The 24,310-nt window shown below is 36.3% G+C and overlaps 1 protein-coding gene across 2 annotated transcripts; it reads right to left on the bottom strand.

Moving 5' to 3' along the window:
- Positions 1 to 4,503: 4,503 nt before the first annotated feature.
- Positions 4,504 to 24,267, bottom strand: LOC128240891 (importin subunit beta-1-like). Of its 2 annotated transcripts, XM_052957879.1 has the most exons (22): positions 24,098 to 24,267; positions 23,931 to 23,989; positions 22,367 to 22,549; positions 21,679 to 21,879; positions 21,288 to 21,364; positions 20,907 to 20,982; positions 18,819 to 18,968; positions 16,404 to 16,514; positions 15,791 to 15,892; positions 14,923 to 15,094; positions 14,031 to 14,275; positions 13,471 to 13,601; positions 12,979 to 13,126; positions 12,529 to 12,600; positions 11,681 to 11,828; positions 11,332 to 11,414; positions 10,993 to 11,100; positions 10,445 to 10,588; positions 8,132 to 8,237; positions 7,333 to 7,447; positions 6,026 to 6,187; positions 4,504 to 5,798 (listed from the first exon to the last, which is right to left on the bottom strand). In XM_052957879.1, coding segments are annotated over exons 1-22 (2,634 nt in total). In that variant the 5' UTR covers positions 24,138 to 24,267; the 3' UTR covers positions 4,504 to 5,797. The 2 variants fall into 2 exon arrangements, with proteins under 2 accessions (XP_052813839.1, XP_052813838.1); XM_052957878.1 differs by lacking the exon at positions 4,504 to 5,798 and having other exon boundaries at positions 6,022 to 6,187.
- Between the last annotated feature and the right edge of the window lie 43 nt (positions 24,268 to 24,310).

Consider the following 24,310-nt stretch of genomic DNA (forward strand, 5'->3'; position numbering starts at 1 on the left):
TGATTTTAGCTTTCCATTATATAATAAACATCTAACATTGATAGCTCAAAATGGTTAATTTTAATTAATAAACAGAACCTTAATTCATTCAAATCGATTTGATCTAATACGATATATTATTAAGAATGAATATTAATTCATTTCAACCTTGATCGATTGTTAAACATTTGTATACTGCAGTCAAGCATTTACACTGCTCAGTTTTAATCATAATCACTGTAATTGATGGACGCTATATATCAGCCTTTATAAAAAAAATATTTATAGCTACGTGGCCATATATTCTCGATAAAATGTGCAAAAAAAATGCTTATATGTTGTTATTGTTTTTGTTTTTTTTAATGCAATGAATTATAATGCAATAAAATATTGTTTGTTAGTCTGTCGTTGTTGGCTGTCGTTGGTGACGGGTGGTCTCGAACCATAGTTTCTTGCGTTTACACCTCTTTTTCGACAACAAGGTTAGCTTCTGACTCCGAGACCACAAGGCCATTGTGACAGCCCACCTTCCACCCTTTAAACACATCGGGTGTATATACACAATAGTAATATGAGTGAAAGAGTTACATCCCTTGTAAATCAGAACGTAATGGCAATGGATATAGATTCCGACTATAAAGCCCAATTAAACTGCGCGACGGTTTGATGAATGTTTTCCCCAATAATAAGGCACTTTAATTGTATGATTAGACTTACCTTCGGTGAAGGGACGGCGAAGGTGTAATTTCATCCGACACAAAACTCCGTATAATATTATTACATTATTGTATTATGTTGAAATAATATAAAAGGCACACTATTTCAAATATCATTAAGAAATTATGCATTATTCATTTTGCAAGAAGTTTAAAATATAAAAGTCGTGAATGCAAGTAACCTGATTAATTAAATTAACCAGACTAAATATTTTATTGGCTTTCATTTACAAAAAAAGAAGAGTTCAATTGCGTATCTATCAGATGTTTTGTGTTTGTTTATCAAGAAAGACAAGACTGCTCGACGACATAACGACTAATTGATTTGTACAAATTATTGCGGACGCCTAATAAGTAACCCCCCCCCCCCCACACACACACACGCACAGGACTGTAAGCGCGTAGCTGCCTATACGCGAGTACGTGGCTGAATTCACATGATTCGTACAAATAAAACTGTCCAATTCCAGTACTAAATAAAGCACATCAGAACGCCCAGAATGCACCAGATTGTAATGATTTTCAATATGATTTACCGTGGGTCCACGCCCTTGAGGCCCCATAACACAATTGTGACTAGACATGAATGGAGGGCTTGCTACGACTGGGTAGACCGAAACTGTTGTTTGCAGCTCGAACTGAATTGTATTGAAACAAGGACATATAAGGCAATCAAATAATAAAGCGAAATGGGCGGTTAGCTCACCCCTCCCCACCACCAAACGCAGAATGCAAGCAATTTATTTGCTTTTCACAGATGATATTGTTTTAAAGGCAAGGGAAGCTGCAGAAATGAGCAAAGTATGACTTAAAACGTTCATTTCGGATAATCCTACTTTGATTTAGAAAATGCTGACATTTAGTCATATGCATTAATTTCGATGTATTATTTTATGCATGCCATGAACTACGTTCATTTCGATTAACGCCATGTAATTTTTGTGCGAATATTATTGCGGCTATGCCGCTTTTGTACTGATTTTTCTAGTGGAAACAGTGTCTTTCAGGAAAGAAGAACATCTAAATATGATAAATATTTACTTATTGGTTTTTAGTCCATACTCACTGTCAGGTGTTAAGTGAAATGTTAGTGTAATGTGAAAGTATCTTATGCAAAGTTTTATGTTAAAATTTTGACTATCAGTTCTTTTTGGATATCAAATCTGTCATTTATTATCAGTCTTGAAATCTCAATATTGAAATGCAAACAATATATTCTCTGATTCAAGCACATATACAGTATCAACACAACTCATTGTTGGTGGGCCTTTTTACACGGATTAACATTGGTGTTAATCGCCGGTAGTCTCATCACGTTTTCGTATATCTTTATTTATATTTACGAGGTTTATCCCGAAGCTTGCCGGAGATGGCCGAGTTGCAGGTTTTATATGTTAAACACCACTTCATGTTATCTCCGCTTATTTTAATCACTTATAGGAATGTTTCAACTTATGAATACCCTCATTCGAATTCATGATGAACAAGAGTTAACGCAGATACGTGTTAAAATACAGGCATTTATGGGGTTAAGTAACCTAATTGAGTGATGGCCGTGATAAATTATGTGAGGTATGAAGTCCATTGAATGAACGGTATCGGAGACCCGAGTTAAAACCCAAGTTGCTCTACTACTTTAACCTTCTTTTTAAGTCGATCAAGTGCCATAATTTGTATTTAGGCTATTATGGAGATAGGTAACTTATGATCCTGTGCAGTATGCAGTCAATTGAATGAAGGATCAAGAGGCTATAAGTAAATACCTCAAATTGCCCTAAAACTTGAACAATACTCCGACCCCGTGGCGAGTAGCACTAGAGTATACATATATTCACTCCCAAACATATTCACCCACGTATTTGATGTCTTACATCCCATTCGTATTGTCATTAAATGTTATAATAAGTATGCGACCTCGACGACGGTGTACACAATCTTCGCATTTGAAACGGCTATATAGGACCCCATTCCAGGGTGAATTTCATTCGAAATAGTTTTAACCTCAACGATGGTAAATGTGGTTACAGCACTAATCCTGCACGGGGGTTATAAATATGTCGGACAACAGAAGCTTGTTTTCAGCAAGGGCCTTCCAGTGCAAACGTTGTTTGATGACTTTTTGTTCAAGACATTTCAATTAGTTTTGAGCACTGGCACCGGATTTTCAAACTCAATCATTTTTTTAAAAAATCAAAAAAAAATCTTTTAATTCCTTACTAAAAATTATAATACCGAATATGTAATAAAATATTGATTTTTTTTTTAAATATGCACTTTGTACTGTATAATATACTTAGTATATTATACAGTACAAAGTGCATATTTGAAAAAAAATATTTTTCAATATTTTTTTACATATTCGGTATCATAATTTTTAGTAAGGAATTATAAGATTTTTTTTTGATTTTTTAAAAAAATGATTGAGTTTGAAAATCCGGTGCCAGTGGTTTTGAGGTATAATATTTAGCAGGCGTAGTACATACTAGTATACCCTTGCAACTTTTTCTTAGATTTCGACTCAAAAAGCATTCACCCTTTTCTGTAAATGTCTTAAAACAAAAATGTTTGTGTGTGAAAATAGTCAGTACTACCCAATAAATGATTTATGGTGTTTCAGCCATTTTAACACAGACATTTGCTCTTTTGTTACCAGAAATTGAATAAAAAAAACACTATTTTTAACTGTATCTTTCTTTGAAAATCAAAATCCGCAATACATAGTTGATTAGGAAGTCTGTGGCAAATTGACAGAAAAACAAATAATGTCGACAGACAATTCCGAAAAAAATGCAAATGCTTTTTGAAACAAGTGCACCGCGAAACGGAGCATTATACGCCCGAAGAAGATTCGGCTTGAGGTCTTTAATCAACATTTAGGTTATGCTAGTATACTGCTTACTAGGTGTGAAGTGTTTACAACAAAGGCTTAAACTTCCAATATTGAAATTTTAATGATACTTAAGTTAGCAGTGCCTGGCCTGGACATGGAATTGCTAACGTCCCCCCATGGTGATTCTAGTGTTTGAGGTATGGACCTGGAAATTGAGTGCGACACATCCTTTTAGTGTAATGATGCTTTGTATAAAGTTATTTGAAAATGACTTTATTAGTGACCAAGTTGTGGCCCGGACACGGATTTGCTAACGCACCCCCATGGTGATTCTAGTCTTTGAGGTATGGACCTGGAAATTGCGCGCGACACATCCTTTTAATGTAGTGATGATTTGTTTAAAGTTATTTGAAAATCGCTTTATTAGTTACCAAGTTATGGCCCGGACACGGAATTGCTAACGCCCCCAAGTGAAATTAGCCTTTGAGGTACGGACCTGGAAAGCATGCTTGACAAATCCTTTTAATGTAGAGATGATTTGTATAAAGTTATTTGAAAAATTGCTTTAGTAGTAAACTAATTATGGCCTGGACATGGAATTGCTAACGTCCCCCCCATGGTGATTCTAGTGTTTGAGGTATGGACCTGGAAATTGCGCGCGACACATCCTTTTAATGTAATGATGCTTTGTATAAAGTTATTTGAAAATGACTATTAGTGACCAAGTTGTGGCCCTGACACGGATTTGCTAACGCACCCCCATGGTGATTCTAGTCTTTGAGGTATGGACCTGGAAATTGCGCGCGACACATCCTTTTAATGTAGTGATGATTTGTATAAAGTTATTTGAAAATCGCTTTATTAGTTACCAAGTTATGGCCCGGACAAGGAATTGCTAACGGACGGAGAGACGGACAGACAGACGATGGAGGCCATAACATAATACGACCCTTCGGGCGTATAAAAATGAAGACAAAATTCATTGTTCAAATGTGTTTATTTCTGTCAAGACCTTCATCATTGTATGAAAATAGAGATATATAATTTATGTTTACAATCGTGCCAATCATGGACAAATTATAACAGATCTGATAACTTGACTACTAATAATCCGTGGTCTTTCATTCCATGTCGTTGCTATGGCAACAAATTAATGATATTTAAGTTTTAGAATTTATAAACCATTTCAGAGTCTAATCAACCAATTGTTTAAGTCAATGAACGCTGTCTTCAAACATGAAATAACAGCCTAGTTCGACACTAGGCAATAGAGGATTTTATGCAATTTTAAATGATTAATCTAATGCATTGGGTTTTTTTTCTAATGGAGTTATAAGCAGCAAAAATTCATTAAATTTGCTTGGTCAAATCAAAAACTCAGCTGATAAATTAAATACAATATTGCATGAAACCCTCTTTATATCAACATAAGCAAATATATATATATACACACAGAACACAAAAATAACAAGTTTGTCGGATGTCTGTAGAAGAGAAATCAGAGTTGTATAGCACAAAAGAGGAAGGCTTGAACAAATAATTCAACAGCTGAGAAGAATACAAACATTAGCACTGCGGGAAATATCACTCATTCCCGTGTAAATGGAAAAATATGCATATCACTTTAGAAAATGGTATGATCACAGCATAGCTCAGTGAAAAACAATGAATAACATGCTTTTATTTCTTTGCAACAAGTAACATATTTAGATCAATGGTCATTTCTCTAAAAGATATCTATATTTTTTTTACTTCTTTCATTTTAATTTTGGCATGCACATTTTTAAACAGGAGAACACAACGGTGTTAAAACAAAACTGCAATTGCATTTATGCTGAACAATTTTGTCTCAGGCCGTATTTGAGAAGATGAAACCGGTCATGAAGTTTGATGTCGTTCATAACTATATATATTGTTGTCAATATAACGTAGGTCAAGGTCGAACTGAGTGCTTTGTCAGTCTGCAGTCACCGTCCTGGGCTTTGTAATGTCGCGTTCTCACTGGTCTCGCTCACTCGCACGATTTGTCGTCAATTGAGCTTTCTCGCAACTTGCTCACTTTCCACGCTCGTAACAATAATTCTCTCTCCCCCTCACTGTAGTGTTGTCAGAATCTCCCAGTCCCTCGCACAAAAACACACAAGTCTTGCTGGGATATTTGAGATGGCTGTTTTTAGACAACTCCGCATATAATTTTGTTGTCTTATGTAGCAATGTCTAGATGTCCATGGTGCAATTCTAGTATTACACAGATTCTAGGCTCCTTAATTTATCTGAAAGAGAGACACATAAATTTTTCATTCTGGATTTCCTAGTTTTCAACGACTTAAAAACATGCATTCAGCAGATAAAGAGATTAATTACTTCAAACAAATCAATATATATGATCCTCAGTGACTCTTAAAATATTAAGTCTCAACAAACTAATCACATATATATACCGGCAAATTTATTTAAAAATATCTATACAACTTATATAAACAAACTAGTCATAACCTACCATGACTGAGCGTTTTTCAGTTTGCGGATTTCTTTAGTTGCCCAAGTGGACAATGTTTTACATTTGCTGACTTTTGACCTTCGCCCTTTTGTAAGAAGGCTTGTTATTGGTTCCTTATCGACCAATGGCAGGATACTGGCACCGAATGTTGTACAAAGGTCTCTGAAAGTAGATAAAGATTGTGTACTGTTGCATACCCTTTTTTAAACAATGGAAGAGGAAGGGGTGAGATGGTCTCTGGTTCAAGCCCCTACTCGGAAACAGATGCTTCTGCGATCAATATCACAATTTTTTTTATAGCCTTCAAAATTAAGCAAAATTTCATTGTTCATAAAGGGTAAATTTCCTTCATCATCACATATTACTTGAGAAGGCCTTAAGGAAAGAAAGGTAAAGTATATTATCAACTTTAAATAGCAATGACAAAATCCAATAAGCATCTGCTTCCCCTTGCTGTACAGAAATCACAGCCCTCATATAGATCAAATTCATGTCAAGACATGGCAAAAACCCACTAGACCTCAAATGGTGACAAGTCAAGCCCATTGAAAGAGCCATTGATACCTGTAGACATAATGCTCTTCCATGCAATTGCAATACAGAAGAGCATGGAGTTGAACATTACTCAAAACCTTCCACACTACCCAATCAGCATGGTGAACCTCTATTGCAAGTTTTGAAAATCTTAAAATGCATGGTAAGGAAAAGGTCACCTAGGCGACCTAAATTTGATTCCCGGCCTGGGCGCATGTGAGTTTGGTTTGTGGTTACCAAGCCAGACAAGTGGGGTTTTTTCCGGGTACTCTGGTTTCCTCCACAACCCTAAACCACACTCTTGCGTAACATCATACCAACAAGAGTGATCAATATAATGTTGTTATATATTGTTGGTTAAAACCAATGCCGGACCCCATGATGGTTGAGGTAAAATGAGGATCTTGCTGCCGACACAACCGTCGTTATGTACCAAACACATGTGCCTAGGCATGTTAAAACCCCTCCGTGCATGAAAGAGTTACAGCCAGCACATGGAAAATCTTTCCATTATGAAAAACCTTAAAGTGTGATCTAGACTTAAGCACGACACTTTTGTCCCTGTAAAGAACACATGTGCAAAGTAATTTTAAAATCTCTGCAAGACGAGTTATGCCAGGTCACTAAAAACGGGACTGATGCTCGTGATTTCAGTATGCCCCACCTTTGGGGGCACAAACAGCATGTTGTGGCAGGGATCTTTCCAATCTGGACAATGAAGAAGACAGACTTCAATACTGCCTCCATGTACACTTTACATCCCAGATACTCACCCTATGAGACCGCACGAGGCTGATATATTACTGTCGCTGTGATCCTCATCTAGTGCTATGTGTTCTATGAAGGATATCATGTGTCCAACATGGTTCTGTAGTAACGCTACCTCCTCTGAAATAGGAAGAAAGGGAGTTCAAGGGCTATACAGTATTTGATAAACTTAGGATCAATGCAGTTTTCCCAACAAAGTAAATTTGAACAGTCCAGATGATAGTTTTGAATCTTAATATTTTATTTATTTTTATTTTTTAAGTGATGTTTGCATAAAGAAATTCATTGTTTACAAATTCATTCTGATTCATAACTATTTTGACTTTTAAATTAGAGACCTAAGAAAAAGTGAGTACAGGTCCAATTATTGATGTCTTTCACCTTCAGACAGATGGTCAGATTCCTCACAGACAGTAATATCTAAGAAAACTTAATGGAAAAATATTTTTTTTGTAACGAACATGGACTTTTGGATCCAATCAATCATTAGGAACAATGGATTAATATGACTTTTACGATCACTTGGATCATAGCCTTGTTCAATCCCTGTACAATGCCAGTATAGTCAAACTTTCCTGCAAACTTACGACTTGGAGTGTCACCATCACCCTTCAATCCCTGTACAATGCCAGTATAGTCAAACTTTCCTGCAAACTTACGACTTGGGAGTGTCACCATCACCCTTCAATCCCTGTACAATGCCAGTATAGTCAAACTTTCATGCAAACTTACGACTTGGAGTGTCACCATCACCCTTCAATCCCTGTACAATGCCAGTATAGTCAAACTTTCATGCAAACTTACGACTTGGAGTGTCACCATCACCCTTCAATCCCTGTACAATGCCAGTGTAGGCCTCAAGGCATCCTTCACGTAACTCGTTCAGATAGTCTATCATGTCATAGTCAGTCTGCAATATAAACACATTCACTAATAGAATATGTCCATTTAATATCTAGCCAAGGATAAGGCTTGGGGGATGTCCTTGCCTATGTTTCAGTTTGTACAGGTGTCCAAGAAATGAGGAGCATGGACTACATGTAATGATCCGTTCTATGAAAGCTTGATTTTTTAAACCAGTTTTGGGGCAATAATTACGAACAGTCTCAAGTTCCAAGTCTAGACTCAGAAAAGCATTTTTATGAAGGAACAAAAAAATCATACTTATTCAATTCCTTTTACAAAAATATATATGTATTAAATAATAGTAAATTATTCAAATAGTAGTATATTTCAGCAATTTTCACAGTCACTATGTTTCGAAGAAGATAAATAACAATGAAATGAAGTTCTACCATATCAAGTCTGGAGTCTGAACTCTTGAGACTGTTCATATTCACTGCCCCTGGTTTTCTATCTAGCATTTTTTTTTGTATAAGTTATCAGCTTTGTTGCAATTTTTAGAATATTTGTACATAAGCTATCAGCTTTGTAGCAATCTAGCTATAATATGAAAAGTGAATCGTTTGGCGATGTCAAGTTGTTTTTTTAAAATATTTTTTCAGAAAGTTAATGTGGATATCTAACTATACTAGCTTGTCAACTCAATCTTGTGTTGCATGTAGACAACACCATACATAGATAATTCTTAAAGGTCTTTATCAAGGCAATATCACCAAATATGGACCAACAAGAGCTGTCACAGTATGTGACGAATGCCCCCGAATGTGACATTGACCTACGAACAAGGTCAGTACATGAAAAGTTGATCTTGCCTTTACGTGTCAAATACATATGGCAAGTTATTTTAAATTGCCTCTGAACATAAAAAATACCACCCATACTTGACAACCTACACTGTTATGTCCTTATATTCAGAATTCCCTTGTGAATAAACACTTAGTGTATCTTTCACCTAAGAGGTAGGGACATGGGTCTTGCACACGACACATTGTCTTCGTATGTGGAACACAAGTAGCAAGTGATTTTAAAATCTGTCCATACAAGGGAAAGTAACAGCCCTGACACGACAACCTATACTCTATGTCCTTATATGCAGCACTCCATTATGAATAAACACTAAGTGTGACCTTGACCTTTGAGGTAGGGACACGGGTCTTGCAGGCGACACGTCGTCTTGGTATGTGGAACACATGTGTCAAGTTTTTTTAAAATCTCTCCATACAAGGGAAAGTTACAGCCCGGACACGACAACCTATACTCTATGTCCTTATATGCAGCACTCCATTGTGAATAAACACTATGTGTGACCTTGACCTTTGAGGTAGGGACACGGGTCTTGCAGGCGACACGTCGTCTTGGTATGTGGAACACATGTGGCAAGTTATTTTAAAATCTGTCCATACAAAGGAAAGTTACAGCCCGGACACGACAACCTATACTCTATGTCCTTATATGCAGCACTCCATTGTAAATAAACTCTAAGTGTGACCTTGACCTTTGAGGTAGGGACACGGGTTTTGCACGCGACACGTCTTCTTGGTATGTGGAACAAATTTGGCAAGTTATTTTAAAATCTGTCCATACAAGGGAAAGTTACAGCCCGGACACGACAACCTATACTCTATGTCCTTATATGCAGCACTCCATTGTGAATAAACACTAAGTGTGACCTTGACCTTTGAGGTAGGGACACGGGTCTTGCACTCGACACGTCGTCTTGGTATGTGGAACACATGTGGCAAGTTATTTAAAATCTGTCCATACAAGGGAAAGTTACAGCCCGGACACGACAACCTGTACTCTATGTCCTTATATGCAGCACTCCATTGTGAATAAACACTAAGTGTGACCTTGACCTTTGAGGTAGGGACACGGGTTTTGCACGCGACACGTCGTCTTCGTATGTGGTACACATGTGGCAAGTTATTTTAAAATCTGTCCATACAAGGGAAAGTTACAGCCCGGACACGACAATCTATACTCTATGTCCTTATATGCAGCACTCCATTGTGAATAAACACTAAGTGTGACCTTGACCTTTGAGGTAGGGACACGAGTCTTGCACGCCACACGACGTCTTGGTATGTGGAACACATGTGGCAAGTTATTTTAAAATCTGTCCATACAAGGGAAAGTTACAGAGCCGGACGGACGGACGGTGCGATTTTAATATGCCCACCTTCGGGGGCATAACAATAACGTTAGGTGCCCTACCTTGTCAACTTGTGCCTGTGTGGCCTGTTGTACAGTAGACAACACAACCTCTAGATAATTCTTGAAGGTGGGGCCTATAGCCAAGGCAATATCACCAAATATGGACAGAATCTGGGGCTTCACAGACCGATGTACACTTTGATTCTGAAAAAAGAGAGAATAAAGTATGATGATAATGATAGGACTAAGGGGACGGATGGACAGAAACTCTGATTACTGTATGCTTTTCTGTTTTTGTATGGAAAAAATGGTATATTCTTTAAGACACCAACTTTTTAACATTCTAATATCTTTTCTGACTATCTTTTAAATAAATATCTTTTCTGACTATCTTTTAAAACATTCTTCTTTATTTATAGGCAAATTGGAATGGCATGGATTAGAATTTTAGCCCCAGCCCCATTTATAAAACATTGAAGGAACAACACTGGTGTGTGTTACACATGGACTAGATCGCTTTAAACATGAGGCAAAAACTTTGCGTATATTCTCTGGGAAGGTCATGCAATGTATCTTTAACATGGCTGAACAAACATGAACGGACTTACCCCCAGGTTTTCTAGAAGCAGGAGCATTATCTCGTCACAGTATGGAAGCACCTTCTGTCCCAGGGCTCGACTCAGGTCACCAACCAGACCTACAGCAACTATACACACCTACAAAGGAAAGTTCAAGAGTTTTATACTACAGGACGGTTTCTATTGCCTTTGAATGTTTTGTGATTGAATCCCTTTCTCTTTTAAAATTAAAGCATTGAGAGGCATTCTTTGTATACATTTTGAAACATATTTAAAACTGACAATTTATATGCATCATACACCTCATCAATTTTACCCCCATTCATTTTTCTCTCTCAATAAAGCCCAATCTACACCCCAGTCCATTACCTGGTATTCACCGTGGTTTTTCAGGGCATGGATCAGGAATGGTTTGAAGGCTTCCATGTACTTGAGGAAATTCTCTCCCAATACTGAAAACAACATCAGACATTTGACGGCACCAATTTCTTTAATATTAAATTTTCAAACTATTTCTTTACGAATAAATCATAATTAAAAAGTTTGTCTTGATGCTAAAGAAGAAATAAAGCAACAATGCATATCATAAAACTTCTTTTTGCTTAAGTACATGTAGATTATTTATATCAAATAGAGAAAGGGTTGTGATGTCATTTACAGCAAATACAAGCCCCTAATCCTAACAAACCCAATATAATTTTCTTTAAATTATACCTACCCTCAGTGAGGATAGACAGTGCTAACAGAGCGTCTTCCTGCACGCAGCCTGACTTCCCAGTTGAAGACTGGAACATTCGCAGCAGGCAGTGCATTATCTGGTCAGAAATCTTTGGGGCATCTTCCGGTGTTACTTTCCGTAATACACTCTGAAATGGATGACAATATATTCGATTTTCAAGATCAGATCTATTATATTTTGTCAAAACTATTTAATATATTCATGAAAGTACCAGGTTTAATGCATCTGTTATTAAATAGTTTTGCACTCATCATTTAAGGGACTGTACACCACATTGGCACCAATAAACGCTTTTTTCTGTAACGAATCTCAGAACAATTATGTAATAAATGTTTTACTCTTTGATATCATAATTGTAAATTTTTTACCAAAATGTAAAAAAATGGAGTTGGAGACCGGGTTCAAACCGGTACTGCCAAAATTACAGTACAGTGTTGTATCCACTGTGCCACTGTGAATTCATTCCTTATGGGACATAAGGAATGAATTCTACTAGGTTGACATACCTAGTAATCTTTTTTAATGAAAAAATATGAAAAAACTGCAAAAAATAAATTAATTGTATACAATGTAGTACAAAAGTAAGTTTCAATGCATTGAACACATCGGTACCAAGGTTATGTGAGTTTTCGACAATTTTCTTTTCTTTTTTTGCTGTTTCAGCATTAGGAGTACAGCCCCTTCAAAGACAGACAAATTCGCCAAAATACCTACATTTCAATTAAGCAAGAGGCCTTAAAAAAGACAAATGGTATGTTACCCAATGATACATGTGGGAAAAAGGTAAGCAAACATTCAGAGGTGGGCGACTTGGTTATGGTGTTTACCTGTAGAGTAGCACAAAGCAGTGAAGTCAAATCATTGTACTGGGAACGCTCCGAAGATGCTTGTATCACATTCTGTAAAAGACAAACAAGATTTAATGTAGTTTTTCTACATTAACTTAACTATTAGCACAATTTTGGGGTCAACTTTTAATACCATTCTTTTTCTTCTTCTTTTAAATATATGAATCAGAAAAAGCACCGTCATACTTTATATACCGTCTTACTTTATATACCGTCTTACTTTATATTTTTAAAATGAAGTCGACTGTTTCAATGCAATCTATAGAATTAAGTACATATATTTACTGGACTGAGAAACTATTTTGCTCAACTTTGTACATTATCCATGGAAGGTAAAACTGTGTGGACTTTTAAGTCATAAATATGAAAGTAAATTGTTTACTAAAGTTAAAGTCCCACTTTTAATAGATTACTAAGACTAGCACGCACCTCTAATTGAAGGACTTTTTCTAGTTTATCTAGGACGAGGACCAGTGTACTAAGGACAATAGGGTAGCAGTCTTTAGGGCTGTTTTTCATCAGCTCCATAATGGCCTCGTAGGCAGCATTTCTTAGATTGTTTTGGTTCGCATCCGCTCTGAAAATCAATAGAATATAAAGCTTGATATCATAAATTAAGTATGATCTCACTTTTCAGGATGGTTTTCTAGTTAAAGTAACTTTTCAAATTGTTTCTTTTGGCAGCCAGAAAGTACAAGCAATTTTTCGGTAACAGTGACCTTGACTCAAGGGGCCCTAAATGCAACCCATGAAAGGTCTCCATAAACTCTTCCTACATACCAATCCAAACATTTGACATTCAGTTTCAACCCTCTTTCTAAAAGCTTAAAAGCCTGATAATTTCAATATTAACAAGTTAATTCCCACAAAACTTTATCTACATCATAAAAACACAAATCAAACAAGCAATAAGTATCTTACCTATCAGCAGTGGCTATAAGTTTCTGGACAATCTGTTCGAAGTATTTGGAGAGGCAGTAGTTTGGTGGGTCGTTTCCATCATCTGGCGTCTCTGCAGCTTCGTAGGCAGCTTCAGCAAGACTGGAAAATGCCTGTCCAGGGAAGCAGAAACGTAATTCAAGTACATCACACAATTAACATGGTAAAGACAAATTTGTTCAACTTGATTCATTCTTTTAATCCGGCTGACTGAATCAACAAAAAAACAACAGACATTCACCCATAGTTAATTCTAGCTCTAAATCCATCAATTTGCAGGTTTCTGCCAATAATTTGAAAACTTGAAGCCATGACTTCCTGAACAAGGATCATTTCAACCTTTTACCTCTTAGAATATATTGACCATGGAGATCCACTCCCACTCACCAGGGTGAACCTTCATGGCAAATTTGCATGGTCAAAATACAGCTTGGACAAAATTAATTTCAACCTTTGAACTTTAAGCGTGACCTTGATCTTTGAGGTATAGACCTTGGGTCTAACCATGATTTTTTTTTAAAACAGTCAGACTGGAAACCTACCCAGCACACATTGCTAGCCACTCTCGGTTCTGTATTCAGGCCGTCCACAAGAGCGTATAGCAGCGGCTCCAAGTATTTCTCATTGATAACCGTCTCTGGCAAGATCTCGCACACACGACCGATGGTCCATGCTCCTGTGTCTCGAACAACGACGCTCGGGTCTTTGAGGCTCTCTATCAACATCGGCAGAGCCTGGTCCACCAATAACTTGAGCTGGTTCGGATCTGGACCTTCCAATATGGAACCTGAAAGAAAAGAATCAAAGATGTGACAGAATTCACATCAAGAAATGTGTGAAAGTATTCTTTGGTTGTATCTATGATAGATACTTGGAGAGAAGCGTCATTTATATCAGAGATTTGTTTTCATTTTAGTTTTTTAATTTGGACATAAAATATAAAATTGTCGCCGTGGCCAGGTGTTTTTATTGGTGAACCAGTGGATTTCCTAAACAATTGTGCTAATGCGAAATTCTTGATAAAAAAGCGCAAAGAAATCCGAGGACACTCGAATGCCATATTTTGGTAGCTTTTTATTTTTGAGTCCCATGTACGGGTAGACGATTATAATTCAGATTGAATTTTTTTGTCTAATTAGGAAAAATATCATATATATTTGGCTTTGGTAATGGGTCTGATAGTTGGACCTGTGGAAGCTACAGAAAAAGCCCTGACAGTAATGCACTGCACTTGTTTGCAGTATATTTTAGACAATCTAATGGCTATTTTCGCAATTCTGAGGGCCTGGCCCTGTTCACAAAAAGGTGGGGAAAAAACACTGCCCTGTAGTGTAGTAGTCTACTGTAGGATTTTATGACCATTGACCATATCTTAAGTTGGATAACCCATTAAAACTGGCTAATACGTAACTAACTAAGCAATCAACTACCTACCAAATGCCATGACGGAAGCATCTCTATGGCGCCAGTCCTGGTTCTGTATATTTTGTGTGACAAAGGGCAGAACATGGGGAATAATATCGTCTTCACAGCACGAGGCCATCAACATAAGGCAGACTCCCGCAGCCTTGCATGGATTCCATTCATCGTCATCATCAAACTCTTCCTGAAAGATTTCATTACGATCAATTTAATTTGTTGTTATGAAGTAACTTGACCAGATTTTTTAAATTCACAGGACACCCATAGTCTGTTGGTTGGCCAGGGCTTCCATTAAGAATTTGAAGCTAAGAGTATGATCTTTCTTCCAATCAATTTTTTATAGTTTTTCTCAAAAAGATTAAAATTCAAGACTCTTGAACAAAAATTATTTGTCTAATGTACATCTATTGTGATAAAAAAAGAGAAGTTTCAATCTAGTTTTGTAAAATTCCACAATATTGTATTCTACTTAAATCAACTGGCAATATCTGACTTGTTTCCGGTACACTGCTGTGCACTACTAGAATATGTAAATCAAATGTTTTGCCCTTTGGGGACACCCATAATTATTCACAATGACCTGACCTTTGACCCCAAAATCTAAACGGTTCATATTCTAACTATGAAGAATATGCAAGCCAAAATTGAAAACCCAACACAAAGTAGTTCAAAATAAAAGTATGATGCCAATGCCGTTGGGAACAGGTGTTTGCAAGAGCTTGAAATTTCTAAGACTGTTCCTGTTCAGTGAGGGAGTTTAGCCTAATGGGCAAAAGGTATTAAGTGTTTAGTTGGTGTAAAAACCTGATGGATCTCTATGGAGAATAACTATTAATACATCCTTCAATCTTTTTTCTTTCCCGATAATGAGAAACCGTACCTGTTTTGTGAGAGAAGACAGCATAATTGGCACAAGGTACTGCAAGGCTCCCTTGGCATAAAACCGGCTCGTTCTCTCTGGTGGTTTGCCTGCTTCCGCAGCCTGTCAGAAAATTGAAAAGTTATGTTTGTCAAATTTTAATACAAATGATTTAAACTTGACTTCCATGACAACTATTTCTTGCAGTGGTCAAAAATATTAGCCTTCAGGGACTGAGGTCAACATGCATGAAATTCCTATGAATTTATCAAAATTCAGATTTAATTGAAAGTCACGGTCAATATCACCATCTCAAGAAGGGTCCTGATTCGGGTATTAATAGTGCAACCATACAATTCCATCGAATCAAACTTGGTCTCAATATTATGCCCTTTACAATATAATCACTTTTGAAAAGATATAACTAAGAAGTGCCGCATTGCTTAAAAACTAAGATTTTCATATGGGAAATCAGACATTATAGCAAATAAATTTCATGTATCGGTTAGGAAAAAAGCGACCTTTAACTTGTGTTTCCTTGAATTCTAACAAAAGTTTTTGGGCAGAAACCATTTTCCTTGACAGCCACAGGACAGACAATTTAATGATGTACTAAATACTGAACAATGCTTACCTCTGACAGTTCGATGGCAAGATCCACTTCTTCGTCACACACGGTTGACCAGAATTCAATACCCTGCAAAGCAATCTCGTCCACCTCTGACTTCATTGCTTCAACTGTGATCTGAAAAACAGCCACAAGTTTGGAATAGAATGTTGATTTCAATGATAAGGGATTGAAAGTCACCTGAAATTAAGTTTTAAGTACGAGAATCATGGCCAAAGCATTATTATTAAGGTTATGGGGCTGACATTGTATGATTTTAAGGCATCTCCATGGTTGAAAGTTGGAAATCTTGTGAATCCTGAAAATTTAGCTGGGGGCCTGGGGATTAGTGGTTTTGAGTGCTTGTACAGCGCTTTTCCAGGATTATATGATTGCCAAAGAAACTGACTTATTATCATGCAGAAAATGCATGATTTTCTGTAAACAGCTTTTGTTCATGGATATACCCTAAACATACTCTTTGATGTAGATTTAGAATGAAATATAACCTTCAAAATTTAGCAACATTTTTATTCTTGTGGCCATGCCCATCTCCATTTGTTAGTTTGTTTACTTTCTAAGTCCTTAGTGTTGTACGCTGGGGGTAGAAACTTCATTTTCAATATTTTTTGCAACGATCTATTATCACAAGAATATTGTTGTTGTTTTTTGAAAGAATCACCTAACCGCTTAAAGACCAGCTATTTAATTGGACTACAGCGTACAGCAAGCCAATCAGAATTGTCGTATTATATCGTAATTCACCGCTACCTAGGCGTTTAAATAGCGTCTGCGATGTATTGATGATTGCGAACATTCCCGATTGGCCTTCCCGTTCGGAACTTATTGGCGGAAACGGTCGAACCCAGCTAGTCTATTTACGGCCGTAGCCGAACACGCTCCGGGCTTTCATCGTAAAAACCTGTAAGCGAGCACCTTGCAATGACGAATTGTTACTAAATATAAATCGCAAAACAGATCGAGTCACTGGAATTTACTTTCGTTTTCGTTTCAACAGTTTGAAAGTCGAGGTCAGGGTTGAGGTAGGCCTATACCCCCTACCCCCCCCTCTGAAATCTCAACAGATTTACACGTTTTGGAAAAGTGATCCATGAGGACATCGAAAATCTGGAACTTCCGGAGCAGTCCGGAAAACTTTCACCCATGCATCTCTTTATGCAAATGACCAGCAAAAGACAAACATAATAAACATTTAAAGCCATCGTGAACATAATTAAGCCATTTATCTTGAATTTATCATTTCTGCAGTTATAACCATTTCACGATGTTTCAACAAAAATACTTTAATATCTTTTCAAAGATTTTCACTAACTGTACATTGACATTACTTGACTTTCTATATTAAGCCTAGCAGCAAGTTTAAAAGCCTATAACACTAAATCAATATTAAAAAATCCCATACAATGTAATTAGTCTGTAAATTTGCAAATCAAGTATTTGTACATTAACAATATAATTATATTGCCTTTTCAGAGATTGCAGGCTTTTTATCAGGTGTTTTTATGGCCATGAAGTAAAAGACTCCTCTTATAGACAGCTTATAATAAGCAATTATTGATCTATGGATAACCAGATCCTTTACATTTAATGTTTAATTTGCTGCAAGTTTCAAGAATAAAATAGGTTTATTTCTTTAAAAAACAACAACAAAAGTATATTAGCTACTTTGGAGCAGAATATATTATTATCAAGGAAAAAGTAAAAGCTGCTGACCAATTTGCACACTTGTCCAACAAAGTTTTTGACCAAAGATGACCCTTCAGTCCTAAATATAATGCTTAGAAATTATATGCTTCCGGAGTTTCTTGAAGATCGGATAGACACTGATTTTTTATGAAGAATAAGAAACTATAATATTTTACCTAGTGAAATAGTTATTGAACCAATATGACCCATATTCCTATTGGTTTTAAAATCATGCTGACAAATATTCTGACCAAGTTTCATAAACTGACGAAGAATAATCAATGATGCAGAAAGTTTTATCAGCAATTTAAAAATACAGTTGGTCAGGTTACCCATACAAACTTGTTGAGACAAAAAGTTTTGTCTCCCCCCCCCCAATTTCTATCATCTTATAGGTTACGAGTCCCATTTCCATATAGCCCCCAAAAGCCCTGCATAGATTACAGAATTCCACCATGGACAACAAGAAACCTAATAAAATTAATGTTTGTCTATTGTGTTTTAATTCGAAAACAGGTTCCCGGGGTCCAACTTCAATTATTCCAGCCAGAGTTGTGGACCTTGCTTCACATGAGCCCATTAGCTCAGGCAGCATGTCTACCAAGAATCAGAGATACATGTGAATATCTTGGAATGTTTTCCAGTTATGGCCGATGCCTAGGAAACCTGGCAATCACAATTACCCTTTTTTCATTGTGAAATAGACAATAGTCTAGTAAGAGTAACGTTACATACCGCAAACAGAGCGGGGCCCATATAGTGCTCCATGTAGACATAGTAAAGGGACATGATCTTCACAAGACACTGAAGGGCCGCAACTCTTACACGTGTTTCTTCCGACTGCGTTGCCTCGCACACAACTTGCATGATAAAATGTCGCTCTGACTGAAAAATTGAAGGTTGTTGGTTAACATCAAATTAAATAATTTTCAAGTCACATGCGTCTTAAACTTGGTACTGCTAGATGCAGGCTTCGAATTTAACTTTAAGGAACACTCGCAAAATTTTGCGAGTGCATTTTGAGGCAACTCGCGAAATGACAAATCAACTTGCAATTTTATTATTTGCTTTATTCCCTTATAATATTGTCTAATTAAAGTAGAAATTAACACCTAAGACATATTATGAATATTAAAAAGTATCAATCTTGAGTGACTCGACTACTAGAACTTGTTGATGGCTTATTCTATTTGGGGGTATGGAAAGACTCGTCTGATGCTGGCAGCTTTTTGATAACAAAGCTGTCCAATAATTTGACATTGTTCACTTTGTATATTTACCCTCGCCATCGGGTAATTTAATACCCATTCGACAAGCACGCTACAGATTTCATTAAGTCTATAAGTATTAAAAACAATAAAATAATAAATTTAAAATAAAAAAGCAACAGTAAATGTAGCGTGGATACTTTGGACCATGAAATATATCGATCAACGAAGTCTATTCATTTTGACAGGATGATGGGGTTTACATATAGTGCGCAAAAGCGCTAAATTTAGCCAATGATTGAGCTAGGTGATTACGTCATTCGTATTTACTTTGTATTATGCACGCCTCGGAGCATCCCGGAAAGATTCGAGATAAAACTCAGCCTTTTCCGTATTTGTTCTATTTTTGAAAACCTACTAGAGCGTGACTCCGTACTGTCTTCTTTATACCGGTAGTGTAAACATGCTACTAATAGGCTGTTTACACTCGACTACATAGCGGAATTAAGTTCATGTTTATTCTACTTTCCTTTTAACATTTTGTGGTCTAGAAAAAGCCACTCGCAGAATTTTGCGAGCTTGAATAAAAGTCACTCGCAATTTCCAAATGTCGCTCGCATTTTGCGAGTATGCGAGTCTAAATTCGAACCCTGAGATGGGTATTGTTTGAAAAACTTATCTCGCCTAAGTCTTTGTGATATGTTGTTAAATGTTAAGCTAAAGCTATTCAAGAACTTACTTTTGTTGAAGAAAAACTATTTTGAATAAACAACAAATATTACAAACCACTTCACTGTTTAAGTGTTATTTCTTACTTTACTTTCTAATGCTGTATGACACTTTACTTTCTATCATTGTATAACATTAAAAGTTAAAAGCACTAGCAAATAAACTTGCAAAAGTGTTGCTGTATGTTTTAAATGTGACATGATCATAAATTTTGTGGGAATTCACACTTGCACTAGCAGCATTCAAATGTCACAATGTTCAAATCAACACCTTCATGGAAAAAGGTAACCAATGCAAACTTTACAAAAAGAGACATTCAAGCGTAGTGAAATCATTTGGAAGTGTTTCGGTGCCTTTTCCTAGCTCTTCCTAAAAGTTATAAGCACTATTTATTGTAAAGGGCTACTTAAGGCTATATATAGAGAACTTGACAGCAAAGAAATGAGGGATCTGCTGCAATTTCCTCCCAGAGGAATTAGGCATTTATAATAAGTATGATTGTTTGAAATGTTCCAGCTGCCATATGACACATTTTCATGTAGTATTTTTCACAATTAAAAATCATTTCATGGAATTTGTTGACACAAGTCAATACATCTTAATTGATCAGTATCAAGTTATATAAAAAGATTTAAGTCGAATAGCAAAGGGCCATACTTTTCTTTTTTGCATAATGATATGATATTTGGATTTTATCAAAAGTATCGCACATCCCAAGTATAAGGCCACCTATGAAAGAAGTTTCACCTATACAAAACAAAATAACATATTTTCGCACATTCGATCGAATGGAAGTCATTTCGGCCAGCAATCAGTCCTAATTGAGAACTCTTTATACAACATGAATATATCAAAAGTGCAGTTGTAATGTCCAATCCATACTTACATCTCTTTCAAAGTTGCTCTTGGTGAATTCTAAGGAGTTGAGAAGTGCGTTTGTTGCGGCAAATCTGACATGGTTGCTAAAATATGGAAGTTTGCAAACAATGTTTATCTAAAATATGTAGATATACTACTCTAGATAAAATGTTTAATCTACAACCACGGAACTTAAAAGTTTTAGTTTGGTGATGACACTTATAAATACAATCCCAAAATATTTCATTAAATGCTTATATTCATAAATTTCTTACTTCAAATCTTTCATACCTCTTAAGAAGACACGACTTATTCTTGGAAACAGATTTCTAATGTAAGCAACTACTATGAGTGGAAAGCTGATTACTTTATGAGGAGTTAAGAAATGTTATACAATTATATTTTCTACCTTGTTTCCTCTTTTTTCATTCCGTGAACTATGGCTGTAAGAATCTCATTTGACTGTGTTTGAAGAATCTCTGGGTCCTGAAATATTATAGATAGAGCATTTAAATACAAGTTCAACCTTTAAGTGAACAAATAATGACTGGTTTAAACTTTCTAGTCCTGAAGTTTAAAGTAGAAACAACGGGGATGCCAAATAATGTGATATGGTTTTCCAAATTTCTGATTTCCAAAATGGTGTAAACAGAATGTCTTTGCCATAAAATAACTTGATTTTTATTCAGAGATAGGCACTTCTTAAACATTGATGAGGATTCAAAAGCCTTAAGTCTATGTAATTAGACCAATAATTTCATGTTATTGTCATTATTAGAGAAAATGCACAGAATTCATACTATATCCTGGCAGATATATCCGACTGCCTCCAAGCAGGATTCTTTCATCATTTCTGTGCTTGCTGGGTCAGTAACATTACGGCAAAGTGAGGAAATCAGGTCAGGCCACAACCCATTTGGAAGATCTGCACAGGCGATGTTAGCTACGCATTGGGCTGCAGAGCTGGGTCGAACAGTTTCGGTGCCCAAACTCGCCAAGACCTGAAAATATTCATTAGGACAATATTCAAATGATCAATTTTTGAATTTTGTTCAAGTAAAAAGAAAATGACCAAAAAGCAACAAAAAGGTTGGCATAAGACGCATTTCATTTATGCAATGATTTATGTTCAAGTCTGCTCGAGTGCATCTCTCAAACATGCATGTTTCACAAACATGGATCCTCGTCAAAAATCGGAGCATTACTTCATGCACGTATTAATTAAAAAACACAGCGCATCCCCAGGATGCACATGATAGAAACAATGGGACCTCAGGAAAAACAAAGAACTTAGGAACCCGGTTGTACAGCAAAATCAGTATAGCCCTTTTTTCTCTTCCTAAAATGGAGCAGAAATTTGTCCTTACTCAGAATTTTAGACTTGTTATCAAAAATCTGAAAATATTTAATTTTACATAACTATCCTCCACCTTTCTGCAGTATACTGCTGTCAACTCCTTTTGGTGGTTGTATTTCAATATCACTTACATTGATTTTGACAAGATTTCGAACGTCCTCTGGAAAGGAAAGCCATCTCTGCTGATATTCCAACTTTAAGGCCTGATCTTTTGAATAAAGTGCGTTCTTCAGCTGTAAACCTGCCTGCATACGAGCCACAGGACTGTTAGTTGCCGTCTTCAAGATCTCGGACAGTGTTTTGAGCAGCTCCGGCTACAAGTGGTTAAATAGGTACAGATAAACCATTTCATGCAGAAAAAATATATGCAAACTGTCATTTTGAATGTGTTTTTTACACTTGAAAATAAATTAAAACATGGGTGTTTCATGTTTTCGAAAAGCATAATTATACAAATACGCTTCTTATGTTGAGATCTGATCTAATTGATCAAACTCTTTTAACACTTTATTCCCTACAGTGCCAAATAACAATGGTCAGAGCTGGTAACATTTCCAATTGATTGCGCCGTAGTCCAAATAATTGTACGTTGACGGATTTTTTTTAGATTTTTGATATGGCAAATCCTTCACGTACAAATTGTTAAGTATCAAAAGTGGGTAGTTGTTCCGATCAGGATTCCGGGTTAAAGCATATAGCGTCTATAAAATATCATTAAAACAAGAAATATTACCAGATAATGTTATTTGATATTAGTTCCGTACACAAAAAATAAATATCCAACTTATAATTATGAGTTTGACGGCTTTTCTTCATTTCATTCTGTCAAAACATAACGATATATACATGAAGGGCACCTGCAAGGCTCTAGGGCACAGTTTTAAATCGCTCGGAACATTTCGGCAATGGCCGAGTTGTTACAATTGTATAACGAGGTCTATCTCGAAGCTTTGTCGGAGGAGGCCGAGTTATTACGATTGTATCGAGTTGTTCCCCTTCGTATAATTGTTGTCTGTGTCAGTCAACTTTCGTTTTATTGGAGAGGTAAACAACTTGTTTTAATGCATTAAATGCTTGTTTAGTGCAAAATAACATTTCACTTACATGGTGAAATATGAATATAACTCTTTATGATCAATTTCAACCATAAAATACTTCATTTAAAACAATTTCAATATTTTTAAAACACCCCCGTTTTTTGCACATTCCCGTTTAGACGTTAGGGATTGGAAAAATCCTGTATAACATGTCTATTATTTTAGACTAGATTGCGCCATAACCCGATATTGCACAAGGACAGGCTAGAGGCAAACAAGAACTGCATTGGAAACTATTGGCTCAGACAATAATTATTTCCTGATTCACTTGTTTTGTAACCTGAATGAGCCCAGTCACCTTCATCGGTAAACACCAATGGTTTCATAAATGAAGTTGGCTGAATGATCAAAAGAAGTTTTTTATTTTTTCGAATTTCTTGTTAATTTTTAATTGAAGTTGTGCATGTGTGTGCGTGGATATTGTGTTACTTTATAACAGTTTAAATGTAATGCCATCAAAGAATACCGAACTAAGGTGTGTTATAAAGACGCAAAAATGACTAATTTTCACAAAATCCCACCACAATCCGCCATTTTGTAAAAATTCTGTCAAAACTACCGGCATTTTTTACACCATGTTTACCGAGAAAGTACTCACCAAATTTGTGGCTGAAGCTTGCTCCAGGAATTTCTGGGCATGTTCTAGCTCGGTATGATCTGAAAAACATAAAACAACGACATAAATAGACAGATCAACGAAAAAACCGACCGACTTCAGAATTATTTCATAAACATATCTTTTTTCGATCAAAATTCTCAACTTACCAGCCGATGTGGTCTTTTCTAAAATCGTAACAAGATCCATGTTGGATTTATCTTCCTAGTAAATCTAATGCCAAGTTGAATTTTATCTTTCAAGAGCACAAAATATCTCAAAACTGTTCCTGTTTCTTTTTCGGCAAGGTGAACTCCATGTGGAAAGGCGTAGTAATTCGTTCGAGTGCAACCGGTACTTTTAAAACTATTCTTTTTGTTACA

Source organism: Mya arenaria, chromosome 7 (assembly GCF_026914265.1).
Source record: "Mya arenaria isolate MELC-2E11 chromosome 7, ASM2691426v1".
Lineage (NCBI taxonomy): Eukaryota > Metazoa > Mollusca > Bivalvia > Myida > Myidae > Mya > Mya arenaria.